The 19,831-nt window shown below is 31.8% G+C and overlaps 3 protein-coding genes across 3 annotated transcripts; 1 reads left to right on the plus strand and 2 right to left on the minus strand.

Annotated features, from left to right (window-relative positions):
- Window positions 1–1,451: 1,451 nt before the first annotated feature.
- Tsp_05991 (conserved hypothetical protein) lies at window positions 1,452–2,422 on the minus strand. Its single transcript, XM_003380236.1, has 3 exons — window positions 2,286–2,422; window positions 2,094–2,250; window positions 1,452–2,045 (listed from the first exon to the last, which is right to left on the minus strand). The coding sequence occupies exons 1-3, from the start codon at window positions 2,420–2,422 to the stop codon at window positions 1,452–1,454; spliced, it is 888 nt and encodes a 295-aa protein (XP_003380284.1).
- Window positions 2,423–12,522: 10,100 nt separating this feature from the next.
- Tsp_05990 (protein phosphatase 1B) lies at window positions 12,523–16,167 on the plus strand. Its single transcript, XM_003380237.1, has 8 exons — window positions 12,523–12,580; window positions 13,060–13,118; window positions 13,277–13,369; window positions 13,589–13,943; window positions 15,015–15,562; window positions 15,673–15,790; window positions 15,845–15,956; window positions 16,041–16,167. The coding sequence occupies exons 1-8, from the start codon at window positions 12,523–12,525 to the stop codon at window positions 16,165–16,167; spliced, it is 1,470 nt and encodes a 489-aa protein (XP_003380285.1).
- Window positions 16,168–17,135: 968 nt separating this feature from the next.
- On the minus strand, window positions 17,136–18,422 carry Tsp_05989 (calmodulin). Its single transcript, XM_003380238.1, has 4 exons — window positions 18,360–18,422; window positions 17,578–17,758; window positions 17,392–17,486; window positions 17,136–17,330 (listed from the first exon to the last, which is right to left on the minus strand). Exons 1-4 carry the CDS (start codon window positions 18,420–18,422, stop codon window positions 17,136–17,138), a joined length of 534 nt encoding a protein of 177 aa, XP_003380286.1.
- Window positions 18,423–19,831: the final 1,409 nt, after the last annotated feature.

Genomic DNA, 19,831 nt, shown 5'->3' on the forward strand with positions numbered 1-19,831 from the left:
CTGGAAATTGTTTGTCTAGATAAAGTTCATCTGTAAAATTGACTAAAAGTAATAAATTCATATAATTATTTAACTATTAAAGTGTTTATTTAAGTTGAAAATTTAGTTAATAGTATTAATAATGTAGTGAATTTTCAGTAATAGCAAAAATAAAATTTAAAAATATTATTACATATTAATAAGTAAAATGGCTTTTAATCTTGTTTAAAATATTTATAACGATCTGTACATTTTTTACATTATTGCGTATAAGTTAATTTGCATTGTTATGCACAAGTTTGAATTGGTGCGAACCTGAATTCATGTCATTTTCAAAACCGGCCGGCCGGAATGGGCGGTAAAATGTCTTCCTTCTGAATGACTGAACAATCGAATTGCATTTCACAGGTAAATTAGCATGATTTTAAATCAATGATTAAGTGAGGTTTTCGTTTGCTTTTTATTAAAATGATCTTTTATAGCAACAGTAGCATTTTGAATTAATAAAAGAAAACGTTTGTTAGTCAATTATATTTCACTTTTTATCGAGATGAAAACTTTCCTTCTTGTTAGAACACCTATTGATTCATGCATTTTTCATCTGTAGAAAAATTACCAAAATAAAAGCATTAGTATAAAAAGCAAAAAAAAAGAATTAAATTGTAGTAATAATGGAAATTCATACGTATGAATTATTGTTATTATTCGGCTCATTTAACCACGAGACAGATCTGAATGCGTAATGTCATGCGAATAAGATGTGTATAGTGGAGAATGTGAAAAAAAATTTTTTTAATTGCTTCGCATAAAGATTTTATATTGAAAATTTTACAGTATAACATTTTAATTTTGATTTTTTTTCTTTATAGCATTTCAATGTACAACCCATCAATGAATTGAAACTACAACAAATCTCAAATGGCCGCCTTCGACTGTCAATTTCAATACGACAATTGGTAAGTGTTTTTTTTCTCTTTCATATTTGTCTTGGACTGAATTTGATTTTGTCAGTAGTACGTTTTGACTGTTTGATATTTTCGTTAAACACTTTTCCACAAAACAAGACACAAGGATTAAACCGGTTTTGTGCAAAGTGTTGAAGAATTGTAATTACTGTAATGCCACTGTAACGCGCAGGATGAATTTCGAAATTCGCATTCGTTGTTCGTGTTAATTTTGTGTTTATTTTAATCGGTACGAGTTGTAAGTTAAAAAAAATGAGAAAAAAGTATATATATATATATATATTTGTCGGCACATTCAAAGTAGACTTTTGAAATTTTGTACGAAGACAGTAGTTGGTGAAGATTTGAATTTTCTTTTCATGTTTTGGTCAAGTGTCAATTCTTGTTGTTCTGCTTGTACTGTCCAACATGAGCGTAGTTTGGCACTGGAACCTTCTGGGTAGGAACATGGACGCGAAAGTGGTGCGAAATTGGGAGCTCATTATGCAGAGCAAGATGAAGTTGGCGTTACAGTTGATCAAGGCGAGCAGGTCGAGTAGGTCGCCCACTTTGGGGTATATTTTCGCGTATATTTCGGCCGGGAAGATGCCGCTGAGCGTGGCGACGATCGCCTGCGGTATTTCGGTTATTAAAAATATCGACAGTATGGTCACTAAGAGTTTGGTTGTTGAACGGCTTATGTAGCGGACCGGCTGTTGGCGTTTGTTGTTGCCGAAAATGCGTTGCTTTTTCGCCTGTGCTTCGCTGAGAAATTTGACCAACGACAAAATGGAGACGAACAAAATCACGCATGGGACCAATTTGAACGGAAATCCGTTGATCCAGAATGTGGTTTTCAATAAGAAACAGTCGCCTGCAATGGCCAACTGTGAAGGCATGAGCGTGTATCTGATCGACGCGTTTTCTGAATGCTCTTTGCATGGGACGGTCTCTTGGACGACGGTGAAAGTCAACGCATGCGGTATTGATAGTATGGCTACGGAGATGGCCAAATAGCAGAACAATTTTCCAATGAATCTTGTGGTCAAAAACAGACTGACATCTTGGGTACGTCGTATGACGATCAGACGGACCAAGGCGAACAGTGCAGCTAACCACAGGCTAATTGTATGCAAGACAACGCTGAAAAGGGCGTGCAATAGTAGGAACCAAGTCCAACTGTACGTGTAGATGAAATGAGAGCATTGTTGGACTACGACAAAATGTGCCACGTAGACAAGGTACAAAACCATCAGACCCATATCGATCAGTGCGATGATTGCCAAGAACATGTTGCTGGCACTGCGCATCTGGCGCCGCGTTAAAACTATACAATTTAATATGTTGGTAACAATACCGAACAGGCAGAGAACAATACAAAGATGACCATGCACAGCTTGGTATTGTTGGTGGAATTGATTGATCACATTCAAAAATATTTCACTCACATTTCCGGTCAATAATTTCGACTGAGAAAACGAGCAAATTTCGTCAATCATCTTCTGAGTGGTGGGTTTGGGAGGGGCGGGGCGGGGGGCGCTGTATTTTATTGTTTATTTGGTTGATTGTCTCAAATTTTGATTTTCTCTTGTTTTTCAGTCAATTTTCTCGCAAAGATTTTGATGAGCATTGTAATTTGCATTCCTGAAAAATAAATATGCACTGGTTTTCAAGAATAGTAGGAAAATTGACAAATTTCATTTGACAAAAGAAAAGAACATTCTGTAAAGTTATATTATGGTTAAGAGAGAAAAAAAATTAATGTGCACAGTTTTGATTCTTGTTTACCGTGAACGTGAAACATTTCTTGGTAGAAGATTGAAATTGATGATCAATTTTTTTTATTCTCCAAAACTAATTTACTAATTGGCTTGTTGTGTGGTTTTTGTTGTTCTGAGCTAATATTTCTCTGATCCCAGGTCTGTTGCATATCATCGCATTTATTGAATGAAAAAAATTTTGAAATTTGAAAAAATTATTTACTCATAAGCATAAACATAAACGTTGTTGGCAGGTTTGGTTGCGAGTTTGCGAATTGCATAATTTGCAAGTAGCATGCTGAGAGCAGTCGAATTACAATTTGGTAAATCAATGCTGTTGTCCTCTGCAGACGATTCGATCGTCATACGCAATAATTTCTTTGTGAATAATCATTCTTCTTATATTCTAATTTTGTCTAAAAGAGAGTTTTGTTTTTCCATTTTCTTTCTTTATTATTATTATTAATTTATAATGACAATAATTATTACCTGAATTTGCAATTTTCAAATATGAATGAATGAAATACTTTTTCATCCGATCTTAGTTGTAAGTTTTACAACAATAGTACTGGAGATTAATGAATTTTTCCTTTCTTTGATGATTGAATTAATTTGAACTGGATCAATAAATAATTTTGATAAATATTGTATTTTTACTTTACAATCTCATTTGTTCAGTTCTATTTATGAAATTTATTGGAAATGATGTATGTCATTGCGTTGGTCTTTTTAAAAGCTAATTGCAATTATTAATGTGTTCACATGATAAAGATTGAATTTTCAACTGACATATGAGTTCAATTCTGCTCACTAATAATAGATTTAGCCAAGGCAAGTATCTGTGTGTCCTCTGTGTACAAGTATTTTATTAATTAAGAATACTCCGGTTGGGTTGAAAATTGATTGTATGCAATATATATTTTATCAAGTTTTATGATTTTCAAATGAAGAGTTTTGTAATTGATGATAACAGAAAATGATGATATTTTTTTAAATTGTCCACATTTCAGTATTGTTATTAAATGTTTTGTTCAAATATAATTTAATAAAATGAACAAATGACACTTATCTCGCACGATAATTTTTATCCAAATTCAGATTATTTTGTCTTATATAAAAAAATTCACTATTGAACTTTTCATACAGTTAACAAAGTAGTTATTATTATTATTTTGTTTGTTATTTTTCTACTGATGTTGGAAAGAGCCTGGCAAATGCAATTTTTAGTTTGGAATTTGATTTACGCAAAATTGCAACTCAGTAAAGGCAATGAAATTACCAGTACATTTCTTTCACTTTACCATGTTTTTTACATTTTTAGTTAAACAAATTTTCCTGACCAATGAGCATTATTTCTACAGCAGTGGGGGGAAATTAAATTTTTGAAAAAGAAACATATTTGTAAAGCCGTGTATTGACTGACATTTCCCTCTGACAAAATGTTCATCATTTCCTCACGCTGAATTTTGTCAAATTTGCATAATTCACTCTGACAAATCAGTGCATTTTCTTTTGTTCAACTGTTCGATCAGTTCGAAGATGAAATGAACTGGGAAAACGATTGTGTGTATCAATTTTTTAGAAATGAAATTTTATTTTTTTGAAAATATTGTTCGATATTGTTACAATTCGATCAACTTGTTATATAATCAAGGGAAGTAATTTCCTTCATCTGTGGAAAATGTACACGTCTACTACTCTCTCCCTCATTCTCTTCTCTGCAAGATGTTTCAAAAAATTTCTATTGAAAATTATTATTTTTCTTCTGTTTTGATTTCTTTTTGACAGTAATAATTTTCATAATTTCGTTGAAATAAAATTCAGGTTAATTTTTTTTTGAAAAATTGTATAATCTGCAACGGGCCAGTGTTCAAAGTTGAAGCCCCTTATTAGGCAGAACTCGTCGGTTATCAAGTAAATTGTTTCCTCTACAAATAAAATGGCGCTTATTTCTATCCTGACAAAGTTGGTTAATAAATGCAGATAAAATCAATTATTCATAATTATTATAATTTTCTGAACGATGAGGGGAAAAAAGAGAGCAAAACAAAAGTTGTACGTCATAATAATAATAATAATAATAATAATGATAATAATAAAAAGTATGAATTGAAAAATTTGTAAACTTCGTGACCGTGGTGATGTGCTTTGCATGGAATAGATAATCGATATGACGGCTCTATTTATAATCGTAGTCGTTTATCTTTACCGTCCGTGTGTTTAGCTTTGCGTGTTTATCGAGAAATCGCGATTCAGTTTGAGAAATGAGAACATGAAAATCACACCAACGTGGCTAAGATATTGACAGTGATCCTCGTTCGATTTATTAATCAACATTTTATTCAACTCCCCAATGGAAATTTCTATTTATTTATTTATTAAATTTCATCAATTTTTGAAAACTAGTTTGAAAATGTATTTTTTTTGTTTTATTCTACATGTAATAATAGAATTATTCATACAAATATATGTATATGTATAAGTACATGCAGTTTCTAGCAGACAGTTGCAAACTACCTTTTTGATGATGATGATGATGCATGTCCAGCGTTCTTAAAATACTTTGCCAGCTTCATTAAAGCAGTGCCATTTTGCTAATCACATTTCAAGATAGCGCACGTTATATATTTAATTTATACGAAATGAACGAGAGTTGAAATTAAACGTACTTTCTGACGTGTTTTAAAGAATTGAATAAGACGACCAACGTTCCCCATTGAAAAATGCATATTAAAAAATTTTTCAAATCAACAAAATCCACCATAAATGAATTTATTCATTTGTAACATGCCTTGAATTTTAATTTTTCTATTCTTTTCTTTTGTTATTTATTGACTATTGAAATTGAGATCATATTTTACATTTGAACATTTTTTATTATTGAATAACCGGAAGTGATTCAAAATTTTGTTTAGTTTGTGGAAATTGCAGTTTTTTTGTAATTTTAATTATTTATTATTCGCTAAATTTTTGACAACGCACGTCTGTTGCTAATTTGGCCTGTTGAACCACTTCAAATTCGACTGTAACAATTCTTCTGAACAAATGAGCGTCGATAAGAAAATTTGCATAATGCGATGAACCAACCAATTGTACCGTTGTACAATGTCGATAATGGCAAATGTAGATATTTTCAGTTTTGTTTAGTGAAGATAGGAGGGAGAAATGGGAATTTTATTTTATTTTATTTTTTATTATTATTCTTTTAAGATCGATCTTTAACTAGATGAGAAATTGAATACAAATGACGCAGTTCGTCACCTATTGAATCAATCGGCGTGTTCTTTTTATTTTGGAAAGTAAATAAATTATAGATGAATTATTTCTTATGTTCCACTTATAATATGGGCATAGTTTTGCAGATGCAAATTATATATAGAAGATGATCAAGGCACGTTCTTTTTAAAGAATATAAAATTACTTTATTGAGTTGAAGATGAATTTAGTACCGTTTCAGGGAGGAATCGATAGTGAAAATAAACTTGAGACATTTTGTTAAATAAAACGAATATTCACATTTTTGTAAAATTATTAATTTTTGAATGGAAATTTATCATTTTGTAAATTAAGTGTCGTTACAATATGACCTACAACGTCTGAATATGATAAGTAAGATGATATTACAAGTTTATAACTTCTACAAGTATAGTAGAACATAACTTCACTTACATTGTTCTTTTTCCACGTGATGTGATGTGATATGGTATTGGATTTTGACGAAAGAACAGCTAGCTGTTAATAATGTACATTATATTTGAGATTTACATTAGAGAATATCTTCACAGCTGTCAGTCAGGTCGCAGAAGTTTTCAACAAGTTTAAGAACTTTCAGCTTGCTATCTTACTGGAAGAACAAGTAGAATATGAATGCGAAAAGCTTAATGAAACAGATTATTGTTGTTGTTATTATTAGTTTTATAGCTCAAGTCGGATTTGTGAAACTTCTTGAAAACGCATCTCCACACTGCAAATGCACATGATTCTGAAAATTTGTACCCAAACTTTCCCTCCAACTGATTCACTTTTCACTTGCGCCATCTGGTGTGATTCGAATGTCAGCATTGGCTTTTAATATTTACCTGTTTCTTACTGTTTTATTCACTTTAACGTTGATATCAATCAGTCAAAAGAAAGTCAAAGGGGGAAAAGGCAAATTTGGTAAAAAAAAAGAAGGACATAAATATACATGTATTTCTGAAATTGATAACATTTTTTCTTTTTTTCTCAATTTCAAGAGAATTATTTTTCATGTTTATAATATTCACCGTACGATCATTTATTATCAACCGTCGCGTTGTTTAGCTCCGATCATGAAGATTAACAACAGCAGATATATTTGCATTGAATGTGATAAAGAAAATAAAGTACACATAATGGGTATATTTAAAGTTTAAAACGAAAATTGAAGTCGAGCTTAATAAAAAAGATAAAAAAATGAAGATGTAAACAACTGTGAGCTCGAAAACGTAGATTTTGTGCTCTAGTTGCGCTGAGATAAATAAATTAAACTCAGTTGTGCAATAAAATTGCTGTACGTTGGCGATTCTAATCTAAGTCAACTTTCCTTCCTGTGGGAGATTTTTATTGAATTTGACTCTACTTTTATAAAAAGCAAATCTGCCTCTCTGTTTCAGGATCTTTGTTTATTTATTTGCTATTTTTGAGAAAAAATTTAAGCTCCATTTATTAATGGGTTAGATGCAGATATTTTGGATTGGATTTGAAAGCATTTTATTTAAAATCATCATGCATCAATGGAAAGAAACAAATCAATGATATTTGTGTTAGTAGTCGAAAAATTATGTATATATATATTCACAAACAGCAGAGTTTCTTACCAGCAAAGCATTTACTTACTAGAGCCAAATCTTTTCAGCGTCAGTAATTTTTTTCCATTTGCTTTGACAAAGAAACGCTGCTTGCTCTTTTGTAAATATACTTCTTTTATATAATATTTATTTAACCAAAAAATTAATTAAATTCAAACGCTCAAGGCTTTCACTTGGCTTTATTGTATGCAATTTTATGGAAAAATGATGTTCATTTTCAATTTCACTCGTATATATTTCCTCTACTTCGATACAATGATGATGATGATAAATTCAACACTTCAAAAAAGAAATATATTATAATGCTAATGAAGATATTGTTTTCATTTTTTTCAACTATTTTTAAATTGTAGTTGATAATTATTTCTTAAGAAAAAGTTCTTCGTGATTAATATAAGAAAGAATAACAATCGTTATTTTTTTCCATATATTTTCGTCATTCATTTTTATTTTTTATATATTAAATGAATATTTATTGCTGCTGAAAGCAATAAAACATTTATCAAGAGTATTTTTATTGAGAGAAGAAATTTGCAAAAATAACACAACAACATTCCATTATATTTACTTTTATATTAAAAAATTGCTCTTAAAAAAATTCATTGATTTGTTTATATTTTTGTTTATTTATTTATTTCAATTGGCGTCTGGGTGCATATAGAATGCACAGAATCTGAGATCAGTGGCAATAAAGAAAAACTTTGGCGGTCTCTCTCTCTTTTTTTCCCACATTATTCCTGTGATTTAAAATCTGTTGGGAGAGATTAAAGTGTGTAATGTAAATTTCAAATGAAAATTGACAGTTGTTTGTGACGGCTCAATGTTGTACAATTTAAACAACGAGTAGTGAAAATCTACAGCAATCAACCTTTCCCTGAGGAATTCACATTTTCTCCTGTTATATATGTATACTATCAAATATTCAAAATTTCATTCGAAACTTCATTTAAGTACTTTTCATAAAGGAGATTTAATGAATTTTTATATTAAAGAAAAAATGATAAATTTTTGAAATAATAAAAAAGAATTATACAATGCAATATTGCTTTGCAAAGATTTAATTTTTGAAAAAATTAACCAAATATGAATTTCTCATCTTTTAGCTTCCTTTAAATCGAATGTCCATTTTATTTGCTTGTAGAATTTTTCAAATCGAACTGTAATTTTAAAGGTTGTGATAAATTTGAATTTTCATAATGAAATTCTCCCATTTATATTCAGTTTTTTATTTATGCTGGATAAACAAATAGAGAAGAACGTGGATTTCTTGTAAACAATTGACATTCATTTCCTCAATTACTATTATTTCATTTATGTAAAAGTGGAAACGCGAAATTTAATAATTCATCTGAAAAGTGATTTAATTTTTCTACATTTAAAGGAGAAGCTTTATTTATTACAGAAGAACATTATATATTGATGAATGGTAAATTATGTAGCGAAGTTTTGGTGGCAATTGGCAAGAGATTCGAGCAACCTATACACGCAGCTTTTCAGTAATGCTTTAACTAATTAAAAGGTTTTCCCGCCACTGCACGGCAGGGATGCTCGGTGGACAAGGAGAAGTTCCTGTTGCTTTGAAACAATTGTTCAATCTGCTGTCCATTGCTTCTTGTGCGACATGGCTGGCAACGTCATTTGCCAGTTCCCTGGGATTTATTGATCTTATTAACATGCTAAGATGTTGAATGCCATTTTCGTCCTAATGAATTATTACAGTTCTGATGACAGAATGAGAGATGTTTTCATTTTCCAAAGAATTCTACGCCGGCTGTTGTTTGCTTTTCTTATATTGTTATTTACTTTATTTTGCATTATCTATTATCAGGGCAATTTTTTGAGCAAATTTATTAATAGCATCACAATCTGCTGAGTAGTTATATCTTTACACAAGTATATGTAAGAAAAGGAAGTGTGTTTCGAAGAAAAAATGCCCTAGCATCGCATCACTGATTGCAGTCATGTAGAAGTTGAAATAATCTGATGTATGTTTGAAAAAAAAAACAATTTAACAATAATTTAAAATTAATATAATTTATTTTATAGTGTTTATTTTTGTTCTGTGTTTGAATTGAAAAAAGAAAAAAAGTTAAATATGCTTTTAATTAAAAGTGAACAGTGGAAGGGGAGGATAAATATTTATTTGGGATATTTTTTTCAACTTTACCGAGTAAAATTACACGATCTCAATGCATCGATGATTGATCAATTAATTAGTTGTAGAATTCGTGTGATAATTATTATGAATTATTTATTAATTTTTATTTCTCCACCTTAAAAGTGAAAATAGCTCGATTTTTTGTTTTATGACAATGATAAAATTTGAAATATTTCTCATTTATACATGAAACTTTATAAAAGCTGATTGAATTCTGGGAAATTTTTCAAGCAATTTTCACAATTTGTACCATTTTATTTTTGGAATTTTATATTTTGATTTATTAACAATACTTTTTTCTCAAAATTGTCAAAATCAATCTTCTACGAATATATATCATTTGTTCAGACAAATACTGATTTTGGTGATTTTTCATTTGCCCAGGTTTTATAAATGTTGTTCACGCGTGAGGCTGTTTTATTATTAATGATGTGTACTAGTAATTTAAACATTTTTGTTGAAGCGTTTAATGATTGAATGCGATGAATCTATTCGAGGTTTTCTTTTAAACATGAAAATTGAATTGATTATTTGAAACTGATACACCCATATACGGCCGGTTTAATATTAAATTATATGAAATGGAAGATAAAGAAAAGGGAAAATAAAATAAAAAAAAACAATTTGATACCTGTTTGATATCGCTCTGAAGAATTTGAAGGGAGATGTTGGAAATGAAAGATGGTTGCTTGAAAGATGCAATGGAAAGTGCCGTCATTTGCTCTAGCACTCTAGCATTTGCTGATCGTGTTCTGACAATGGATTAATCAAAGCATTCGCCTAAGCGGTGCACGCTTCGGGCGAACTTATATGCACACATTGATGCATGTTCAATTAAATGGAAGCACATCAGGCGGCGGCGATTCAGTATTTTACAGTTTAACAACTGAAGAAATGCACCAGTCAAATTTTGCCACCTATCCATCATCATCATCATCTAGCTCCACTTGTTACAGTAATTCTTCTCATTCTAATTGGATAGACACATGCGAATGATATATAATTCAATTAATTAAATTTTGATCACTTTTAAACGAGAAAATGCGCGTGAATTTTCTGTAATTGGTCGGAAATTGAATAAGCCGGTAGGCTTTTTGTTAATGCTACATTTGTGTAGATCTGTTTTTTTTTGTCAACTTCAATTTCCACTTACGCTTTGTTAGCATTGGCTTTTTAGACGCACTTAGAAAACTTTACATTAATGCACCGCTTACAAATAAATCTAGGCAAATGTCGGTTTCACTTTGGGAAAGTTGTAGTTAATTTTTGCATTTTTTTCTTTATTTTTATAATTGATCTCTTGAGGGTATTTTTTGATTTTCAATTTTATAAAAATTTAATTGATAACTCTACAAACAATGTTGTACTTTTCAAATTTATCGGCTGACCAGTGACAAAATGAAATACATTTATTATTATTATTATTATTAACATATAGTTGACATAGAACGTTGTTCATATTTACAAATAAACTTATTGAATACTTTGATTTTGCTTCTGCTTTTAAAAATTATTGTTGTTCATGTTGACAAATAAATGCTTACAGTTGCTAAGAATCGAGTGTTTGAGAGTTTATGTATTTGCATATATTCGATGTCAAGGGTACTCGTTTGATCGACTGCCGTTTTCTGATTGATCGAAGAACTGAGCATTATTGAATGGAATAAGTTCGCATTAGCCCAAGCAAAGTTGGTTGTCAGAAAACTCTGGAAATTCATTATTCTATACATTTTTTCTCGGCTATTGTAAGTTTGAAAAATTTGATGAAGTGAAAAACAATTCTTTTCTCTTTTCTTCGTTCACTTTGCTTCTTTTACGCAACATTTTATTTTCAATGGAATGCCAGTGCGTGCGTTTCAAATGAATTATTCTACACTTGCTCTACTTCTTTTAATAAATAATTATACAACGGTGGAAAATTTTGCCATGCGTTTTAATGCATAATCAATTCAACTGCTGAAATAGTTTGCATTCATTCTACGAAATTTTGTCAACTCTATTTCATCTTCTATCTGTTTTGTGATATCACTTGAAATTGTTTAAACTTTTATTCTTTAAACAAAAAGCATTGTATTTAACCTTAATTTAAAATGAAAATTTAAGTATTGAAATTATTTTTTTTACTTTATAGTCAACGGGGATCGTTGGTGAATATGTTTTTAAATTATTTTTTAATAAAAAAACAGCAAGTTTTGTGGCAGTTTTGCAAAGAATTTGATTGTGTATTATTTAGTATAAAGTATTCATATTATCTGAACTTGACTTTCTTCAATGATCGTCATGTACGTATACTGTAGAAATTCTTTTATCTTGCCGATTTTGTTTTTTTTATTTAAATGAATATAAATTTTTTTCGATAGCAGTTTATTTTAAAATAAAGAAAAACATACGGTGATAAAATTTCAAATTAAGCTATGTAAAGAAGTGCATTTTTTAAACTTTTATATTACATTCGAATGATTTGTTCGTGGTGGAAAAAATGTTTGTTTTTTTATTGCAGATTAAAGTTTTTTCATAAACAGTGAATCTTAAGCATTCTCAAGATGAACTTGAAAATTCTGATGCGATAAAGTGACAGTAATCAACAAAAATAAGTTAAACGTCATAAACAATGTCGTCTTGTTTGCCAACCTGTTAATCATATCACCGATACAGTTGTTTATCTGTTTATTGTCAAGTTTCATTTAACATGGCTTTTGCAAAAACGTATTTTGACGGTTTGTTTTTGAAATCAAACTGTTTACTTGAAACTCGTTTATCATAGCATGTTTAAAAAAAGTATATATAATAATGGTTAAATGAACTAATGCAAACTCTGTACATATTGATAAGATAGGTTTGCAGTTTTTCAAATGTTGACTTTCGAGCACGGCTCAGCCATTGCACCGGACAAAAATGCTTGTCGTCACGGTATTTTTCACTTTCAATTATATCAATTATATGTAAATAATAAAAAAAACGAATTTAAATATATTTTTTGAATAAATATTAATAGACATTTTTAATAAAAAGAACTCATTCGTTGAAAAATACTAACCGAAATTATACAATTTTTTCGATTTTTAAAAATATTTTTTAAATTTATTATATTAAAAAAACAGTTTGATAATTTCTAAAATAATATTTTGTTTAATGCGAAGATTGTTGTTTGGTCATTTATTATTCATTATTCAACGCAAGTTGTTGCTCCATGAAGTAAACAAGAAGAATACGATACTGTTAAAGATTCACTTTTTGTTAATGGATAAAATTAATGCATTTATGTATTGATTTGAATTACAATTTTCATCGAAATGTGAGAAATATTTTACCGATAGTAATTTGATTTTTTAAAATTAGAACATGATGTTTAAAATACTACCTACTTTTCTATATTTTTTAATGTACAGTATCAATTTGCCTCATCGAGCGTTTAATTGTAAACATAGCAGCGTTTGCTCGTCATTTGGTAGTTTATAATTTGTTAGAGCTTGTTGTTTTTGTTTCAATTTTAGAGTTACTGTTTTTCTACAACATTACTGTGCTTTGTTATTCTGCTTTGACAACGTGACTGACGTAAACGATTTTGTTCACTGCTTTGTGTGTGTAGTTGTTGTTATTTTGTAGGTACTGTTTTGCTTTTATCGGCTGCGGTTGATCTCACATCTGTGCAATGATGAATGCATTTTGCCATTGTTGAACTTATCGTTCACTAACAAGGTAAATAAATTTGTGGAGAAAGAAGTTTTTTTCATTGTTTTTTTTATCACATTTCTCCAATGATTTGGTTGTTCTAGCGAAAAATTTTCATGTTGTTTAATGTGATGATATTTTTAGGTGCAGTTTTGTTGTATGCCATTTTTTGTAACTTTATTTGGTCAACGTTTTTTTGCTTATTGAAAATTTTAACGTATCGTCGCGTCTGTTTGTTGTTTGCAGAGTGACTTGAATATTTTCGAACTGACACAGAGAGGGCTGTGGCTTTTTTGTCATTTTGTGCTGCTGTTCGGTTCGATGGGAACCTATTTAGACAAACCTCGGGTGGAGAAGACTAACGAGTCGGGAGCTGGCCAGGATTTGAAATATGGCGTTGCAACAATGCAAGGGTGGCGAATTGAAATGGAAGACGCCCACATTGCGTGCACCAACCTTCCGGAGCCGTTGAAGCATTGGAGCTTTTTTGCCGTATTCGACGGACACGCGGGGCATAGAGTGGCCCGCTACGCTGCCGCAAATCTTCTCGAAGTTGTTCTCAACACGACAGAACTCGTGGAATTGAAAAGGCTGTTGCAGGGTGAGTGCTTTATTTTTTTTTCAACTAAATTTGCATTTTATAATTACAATCGTTGTTTATCATTAAATAAATTTTTATTGGCACAATTGCAATCTCTCCCATCTATGTATGTTTCTGCTTTCATCAGAGCTATATTTTTTCGCTATATTCTTGTTTCCCATTGTTTACCGTATTTGACCTTTCCCAAGTGCTGTCTAGACATATGGCAGCGTTTGAAAAAAGAAAAACGTCTACCATGTTCTACTACTTTTGAAATTGCCGGTTTCTTGTTGACAATTTTTATGATAATTATATTTTCAGCTTTTTAGAAAAAAAAACTTTCTAATCAGTAAGAAGCAATTTTGATTTTTTTTTTCAAATTTATTTTGGTGCATAATCGTTGTTTCACTGTTAATATTTATATGGTTTTTAAAGTTTAATTTGAATCTATAATTGGCCAGTTTATCGTTTAATCAATTTTGAATACTTTCATTAGTGTGGCGTGAATATTGATTGCCGTGTAGTTGCATTATGATTTTTGATGAATTGATTTTGACACAGATCAGCATTGCGCATTACAATTCAATTACTCACATGTTTTTCAGTACGGCGAATTCAGTATATGAAAGCCACATGTTGTTTGTGCATGATGTGCATTATTAGATGATTTTGAATTTTGTTCACTGGAAGAAGATGTACGTTTTACGTCATAAACATATAAATATGTGTGTGTGTGTTTGTGTGTATGTGGAAAATTTTTCTCAACTGTCTACTGATTGATGATTAGAAAGAAGTAAACGACAATTGGTAATAGTAGTAGTAGTGGTAGTTGATGCAGAATAATTTATTGCTTCGTTTCGTTTTTATGGTCCCTTGCAATTACAGTATCACTGTAAGACTGTCAAGAAGTAAAAACGATCAGGTATAAAATAAATAAGCATACGAATAATGGTATTATCGAAACGAACCAGTTATTCGAATACTTGTAGAAAGTGTCCGTGAAATAGCGTGTGTAGTTTTTTGTTGTCTGATGTGATGATTTGTTTATAAAAATTTGTTTAAATGAAAATAAAATTATTAAATTTGTTGAAGATAATGGTGGACGAGAAGAGGATGTGTTGAATGAAAAAGAGATTGAATTAGTGAAGCAAGGCTTGCGTTCGGCGTTTTTACAACTCGACGAACAGATGCGTCTGTTGCCAGAGTTGAGTGGCGACACGGAAAAATCCGGCAGTACTGTAGTATGCGCGATGATCAGCCCCGGTCACATATTTGTGGCCAATTTGGGCGACAGCCGGGCGTTGGTCTGCTGCGCCGGCAAAGTGTCGTTCGCCACCGAAGATCACAAACCCTATTTGCCAAAGGAACGGTGCCGCATCGTCAACGCCGGCGGTTCGGTGATGATCGACCGTGTCAACGGCAGTTTGGCCGTGTCGCGTGCTTTGGGCGACTACGAGTACAAAAATGTCGACGGCCTGAACGCCTGCGAGCAGTTGGTCAGTCCCGAGCCGGATTTGTACGTTATCGAACGAACCAACGATGGTGATGAGCAGGAACAATTTTTGCTGCTCGCCTGCGACGGCGTGTTCGACGTGATGACCAATCAGGAGCTGTGCGATTTCATCCTCTCTCGGCTACGGGTTAGTCACAATTTGGAAATTATCTGCAACGAAATCCTCGATTCCTGCTTGTCGAAAGTATAAAATATGCATTTTGGGAAAAAAAATAATAATTATTATTATTATTACAGGACAGTAGAGATAATATGAGCGTTGTGTTGGTCGCGTTTCCAGGAGCACCAAAGATTTGCGAGAAAGCGTTGGAACGTGAAATGCAGTTGGAAAGTTTACTAAGAGAAAAAATCGAAGGTTACCTCCACTTCCCAGCAAACTATTGTTTATTTTAATAATCTATTTTTGCAGCTGTATTTCAACAGAGTGACAATCCAGAGACGGTCACTTATCAACAAGTTGTCTCTTGTTTGATGCGTGAAGAGATTCCCGGAGCGCCGTGCGGCACAGGCATGCATGCATTGTAAGTTTTATTATTATTATTATTATTATGTAAATGTGGGCGAAAAGCCTAATTTTCTTTTTTTTATTGAATATTTACATTCAGACGTGGAAAATTGGAAAACATTTTGGAAACAATTCGCAGAGGAATTTCAAACGCAACAGCTAACAACAACAACAAGAACAGCAACCCAGTTGAAAACAACACTGAAGAAACGGATATGCAAAGTTGATGATTTATTTCTACAGTATACACACAAGCAGTATATCTTCAATATTTATATAATGTATATTATTATTTTTTAAATAATCTTCTACGTAGATGATACTTTTTAGCGAGTTGCTGAAAATGTTTTAAGTTTTTCCAGATGTTCATTCACACCCATTCTTTTTTATTATTTCGACTTTTACCCTCTCCTGTCTATTCAAATTCAAAGATGTACTACTACGCACAGGCATACTTTCTGAAACCGACGTTATATAATTTTGTTTGTCAGCATATGTATATTTTTTTTGTTTTTTTAAGATGTACAATTTTCTAATCTACCGGCAGAATTGACCTTATACGCAATTATATACTATGCAGAGATGCGAAATCACGTGATCCCATTTTTCCTTCTTTTTTTTCCCTTTCGTCTGGTCACAGTTTTTTTAAAAAACATTCTTATAGTAGCTGTAGAGCATGTTTAATTTGCTGAGAAAGTTTTTGTTAAAAGAAAATACTGGTCTTTGAAGATATGGAATTCATTTTCTACACTTTGAAGAAAGAAAAAAGTTATTATTCCATGTAACATTAATTTTAATACATTTTTTGTTAATTCATGTTGTGTAGTTCATTATCCGCCACAATATGTAATCACCGTATATATATATATATATATATAGTCCTGATGTGTGTGAGTGTGTATGTAAGCGCTCAAGCTCAAAGTATGTAAGTTCTTTTTTTGCAAAAATGAAAGCAGCGAAATCTCAAGAATAAAGACACTGCGGTGCGTAAGAAGCGTTCCACGTATATGTACATATATTGTGATTTAAAGAGAAGGAGGAGGAGGTGGTGGTGGTGGTGAAGCAGTTTTTGAAAATTTGGTGGATTTCGACGAAATACTGGCTTCGTGCTTCGGTACACAACAACTAGCCCAAACAGCTTGAAAATCTGCAACGAGTAAACCAACAGTGCAGTGTTTTAATTGATTCATTGAATTTATTTTGCAGAACCAATAGGATACAAAAAAACCCAAATGTTGTTACCTTCAAAGCTGATCAAGCCATCCTTGTCATTGTCGGTGCTGGTCAATATGGCCAGCACTTCTTCGTCGGACACTGGATCGCCCAAATCGTTCAGGACATTTTTCAATTCTTCTGCAGTGATATATCCATCTCCGTCTCGATCGAATATCTTGAACAACGAAAAAAAAATTTTTTTCTATAATATTTTTACCATAATGAAGAAAATCCACTTTAAAAGTTTCTTTCAATTCCATGCGCTCTTCATCCGATTCAACTTCACACGTCATCAGTGGAAACAGAGCGTCGAAATCCACCTCTTCAGTACCTGTTGAATTGGAAAAAATTTGTTTGGTAATTTTTCACACAGTTGCATAGAACGAATTGCAGAAAAGAGAAAATTAGCATAAAACAAAAACCATCGCCGGCAATTTCTCGCATTGCGTGCAGCAGTTCGTCCACCGAATGGGGTATTCCGAGCCGGAGCATTTTGATGCTGAAATCTTCGGCCGTGACTACACCGTCGCCGTTGGCATCCAAACCGCGGAATGCTTCTTCACACTGGGCAAGCGTCTCTTCGCATCTGTGGAAACGATCCGCCTGCAGAAGAGAAGAAATTGTGTTCTTCGCATTAAGCTCTGACGTAAGCGAAATCAAATTTTTCTCAAATAAATATATAAGGAACAATTTTTATCCTACTTTTTTAAATATGTTCGCATCTACTGATGAGATCATGCTATCTATATATGTAAGTATATTTGATGAGAAAGGCAGAGATTTCTTTGTTTCGTACCAACAATCAAAGCAGAGCAGAGCACAAAGTAAAATTGAACAAATTCAGTGCACCAATTGCAATTTGCAACAATTTTTGATTGCTTTCTGTTGCAAAGCGATCAATATCGTTCGCGAAATCAGCAAACGCGTTCGTTGTTGTTCATCAAACTGCGTTTCACAAATAAAAACTCACGTGCTCTACACGTGCATATCTTACTTGCTGCAACTGCATTTTCAAACCCTATTCCTATCTCACGCTGATTCACTGATATGCATATACTTATATATTTATTTATTTATTTATATATGTGGGACATTTACGTCATTACGATTGATAATTTTCCAGTTTTATTCTTATTAATCAAATATAGAATATTTAAATTTTTTCAATAAATACGTATTGAACAACAATATAATTTCTACTCACCGATTTCAACATTTCCATCATAGTTTGCGATGAATCGACGGCGCTTGTAGATGCCGTAGCCATTTATTTCTCTTTATGTGATTGTTGTCTTTTATAAATAATCTGAAAAAATATGTATATATTCATATGAATAATGTAATATTTGCTTTCATTTTTTTCTATTTCAACGTTGAACAAACGCGAGCAAAATGGTTGAAAAAATTCCAATTATTGCTTATGTGCGTGTTCGATGATTGATCAAACATACACACACAAAACAACAACACGTTGTGTATAAAATGTATCAAAATGGGATAAATTAGATAAATATAATGGCTACTGGTGTAGATGATGGAAAAGTGACGAACGTTGTTGTCAGTTCCTTTGTCTTTGATACTTTAAAGTCAGCGATTTGATGACAAGCCAATTTTTAAACTGAAACACAAACAGGTCAGCAGAAATGTTAACAGCATTCACTAATGGTTCACTGTGCATAATTAGTCTGTCGTACATCATCACTACAATGTCCGGTTGTATAATTTTATTCAAGCAAACAGAACCAGATCAACACGTATATATATATATATCTGTGTGCTATTGCTGTTGCTTTGTACTTCTGCATTTTTTTCTGAACTTTTTTGTTCCCTTTTGTAATAGAAGGAAGCATGTGATGCATGGGTTATTCAACTGCTGCTTCAACAACGGCAGTGACGTCGACAACTACACGATGGACGATGGAAAACTGTGCTTCTGCTGATGCTGTTGAAATTCGATGAGAATGATGATGACCGTGCCTGGCACGGACATTTTGTCCGATCAAACCAAGCAGCTTAACACCATTCGCACGACCTGAAGCACACGCAACCGCAAAAACAATATTATGTATATACATATATATTATATGCGAAGCGAAATCGAATGTCCCATTCTTCAACGCTTGTTCATAATTAAATCGGATAATAATAATAATAATTATTATTATTATTATTAGCATGAAGTCGCGTTCATTATTTTCCTTTCAAGGAACGACGAGATTTTTAAATTAAACTTCACCATTTCTTTAATTTCAAATGTCACTTTTGATTATTGATGCAAATTTTTTCAAAACATGTTTTGTTTTCCATTTATATTGGACGGATGCTTTTTGCAAAATTTTTCCTATTTTGTACAAATTAATATGCAGTTCTTTTGTTTTTTTTTGGTATTCACTGTCCAGTCAATTACACACATATATCATTTACTGCACATTAAATCATGTAATAATCGATCGATTGAAACATCTTTAATAATAACAATTTTACTCCTTGTCCACTGCACAGCACAGGTACAAAAAATGATAAAACGTGTGCTTCTTTTCGAAGAGTTCAATCATTGGAATTACGTAATTGCTAACTAATTCACATCTCACCGTCAACTTGCCTAGAGTTTGACAAAGACAATGCTTTTTTTCTCTTCAGAATATCCCACATCTATAGAAATACTATAATTTGAAA

The sequence above is a fragment of the Trichinella spiralis genome, assembly GCF_000181795.1.
Source record: "Trichinella spiralis strain ISS 195 chromosome Unknown Scfld2, whole genome shotgun sequence".
In the NCBI taxonomy this organism is placed as follows: Eukaryota; Metazoa; Nematoda; class Enoplea; order Trichinellida; family Trichinellidae; genus Trichinella; species Trichinella spiralis.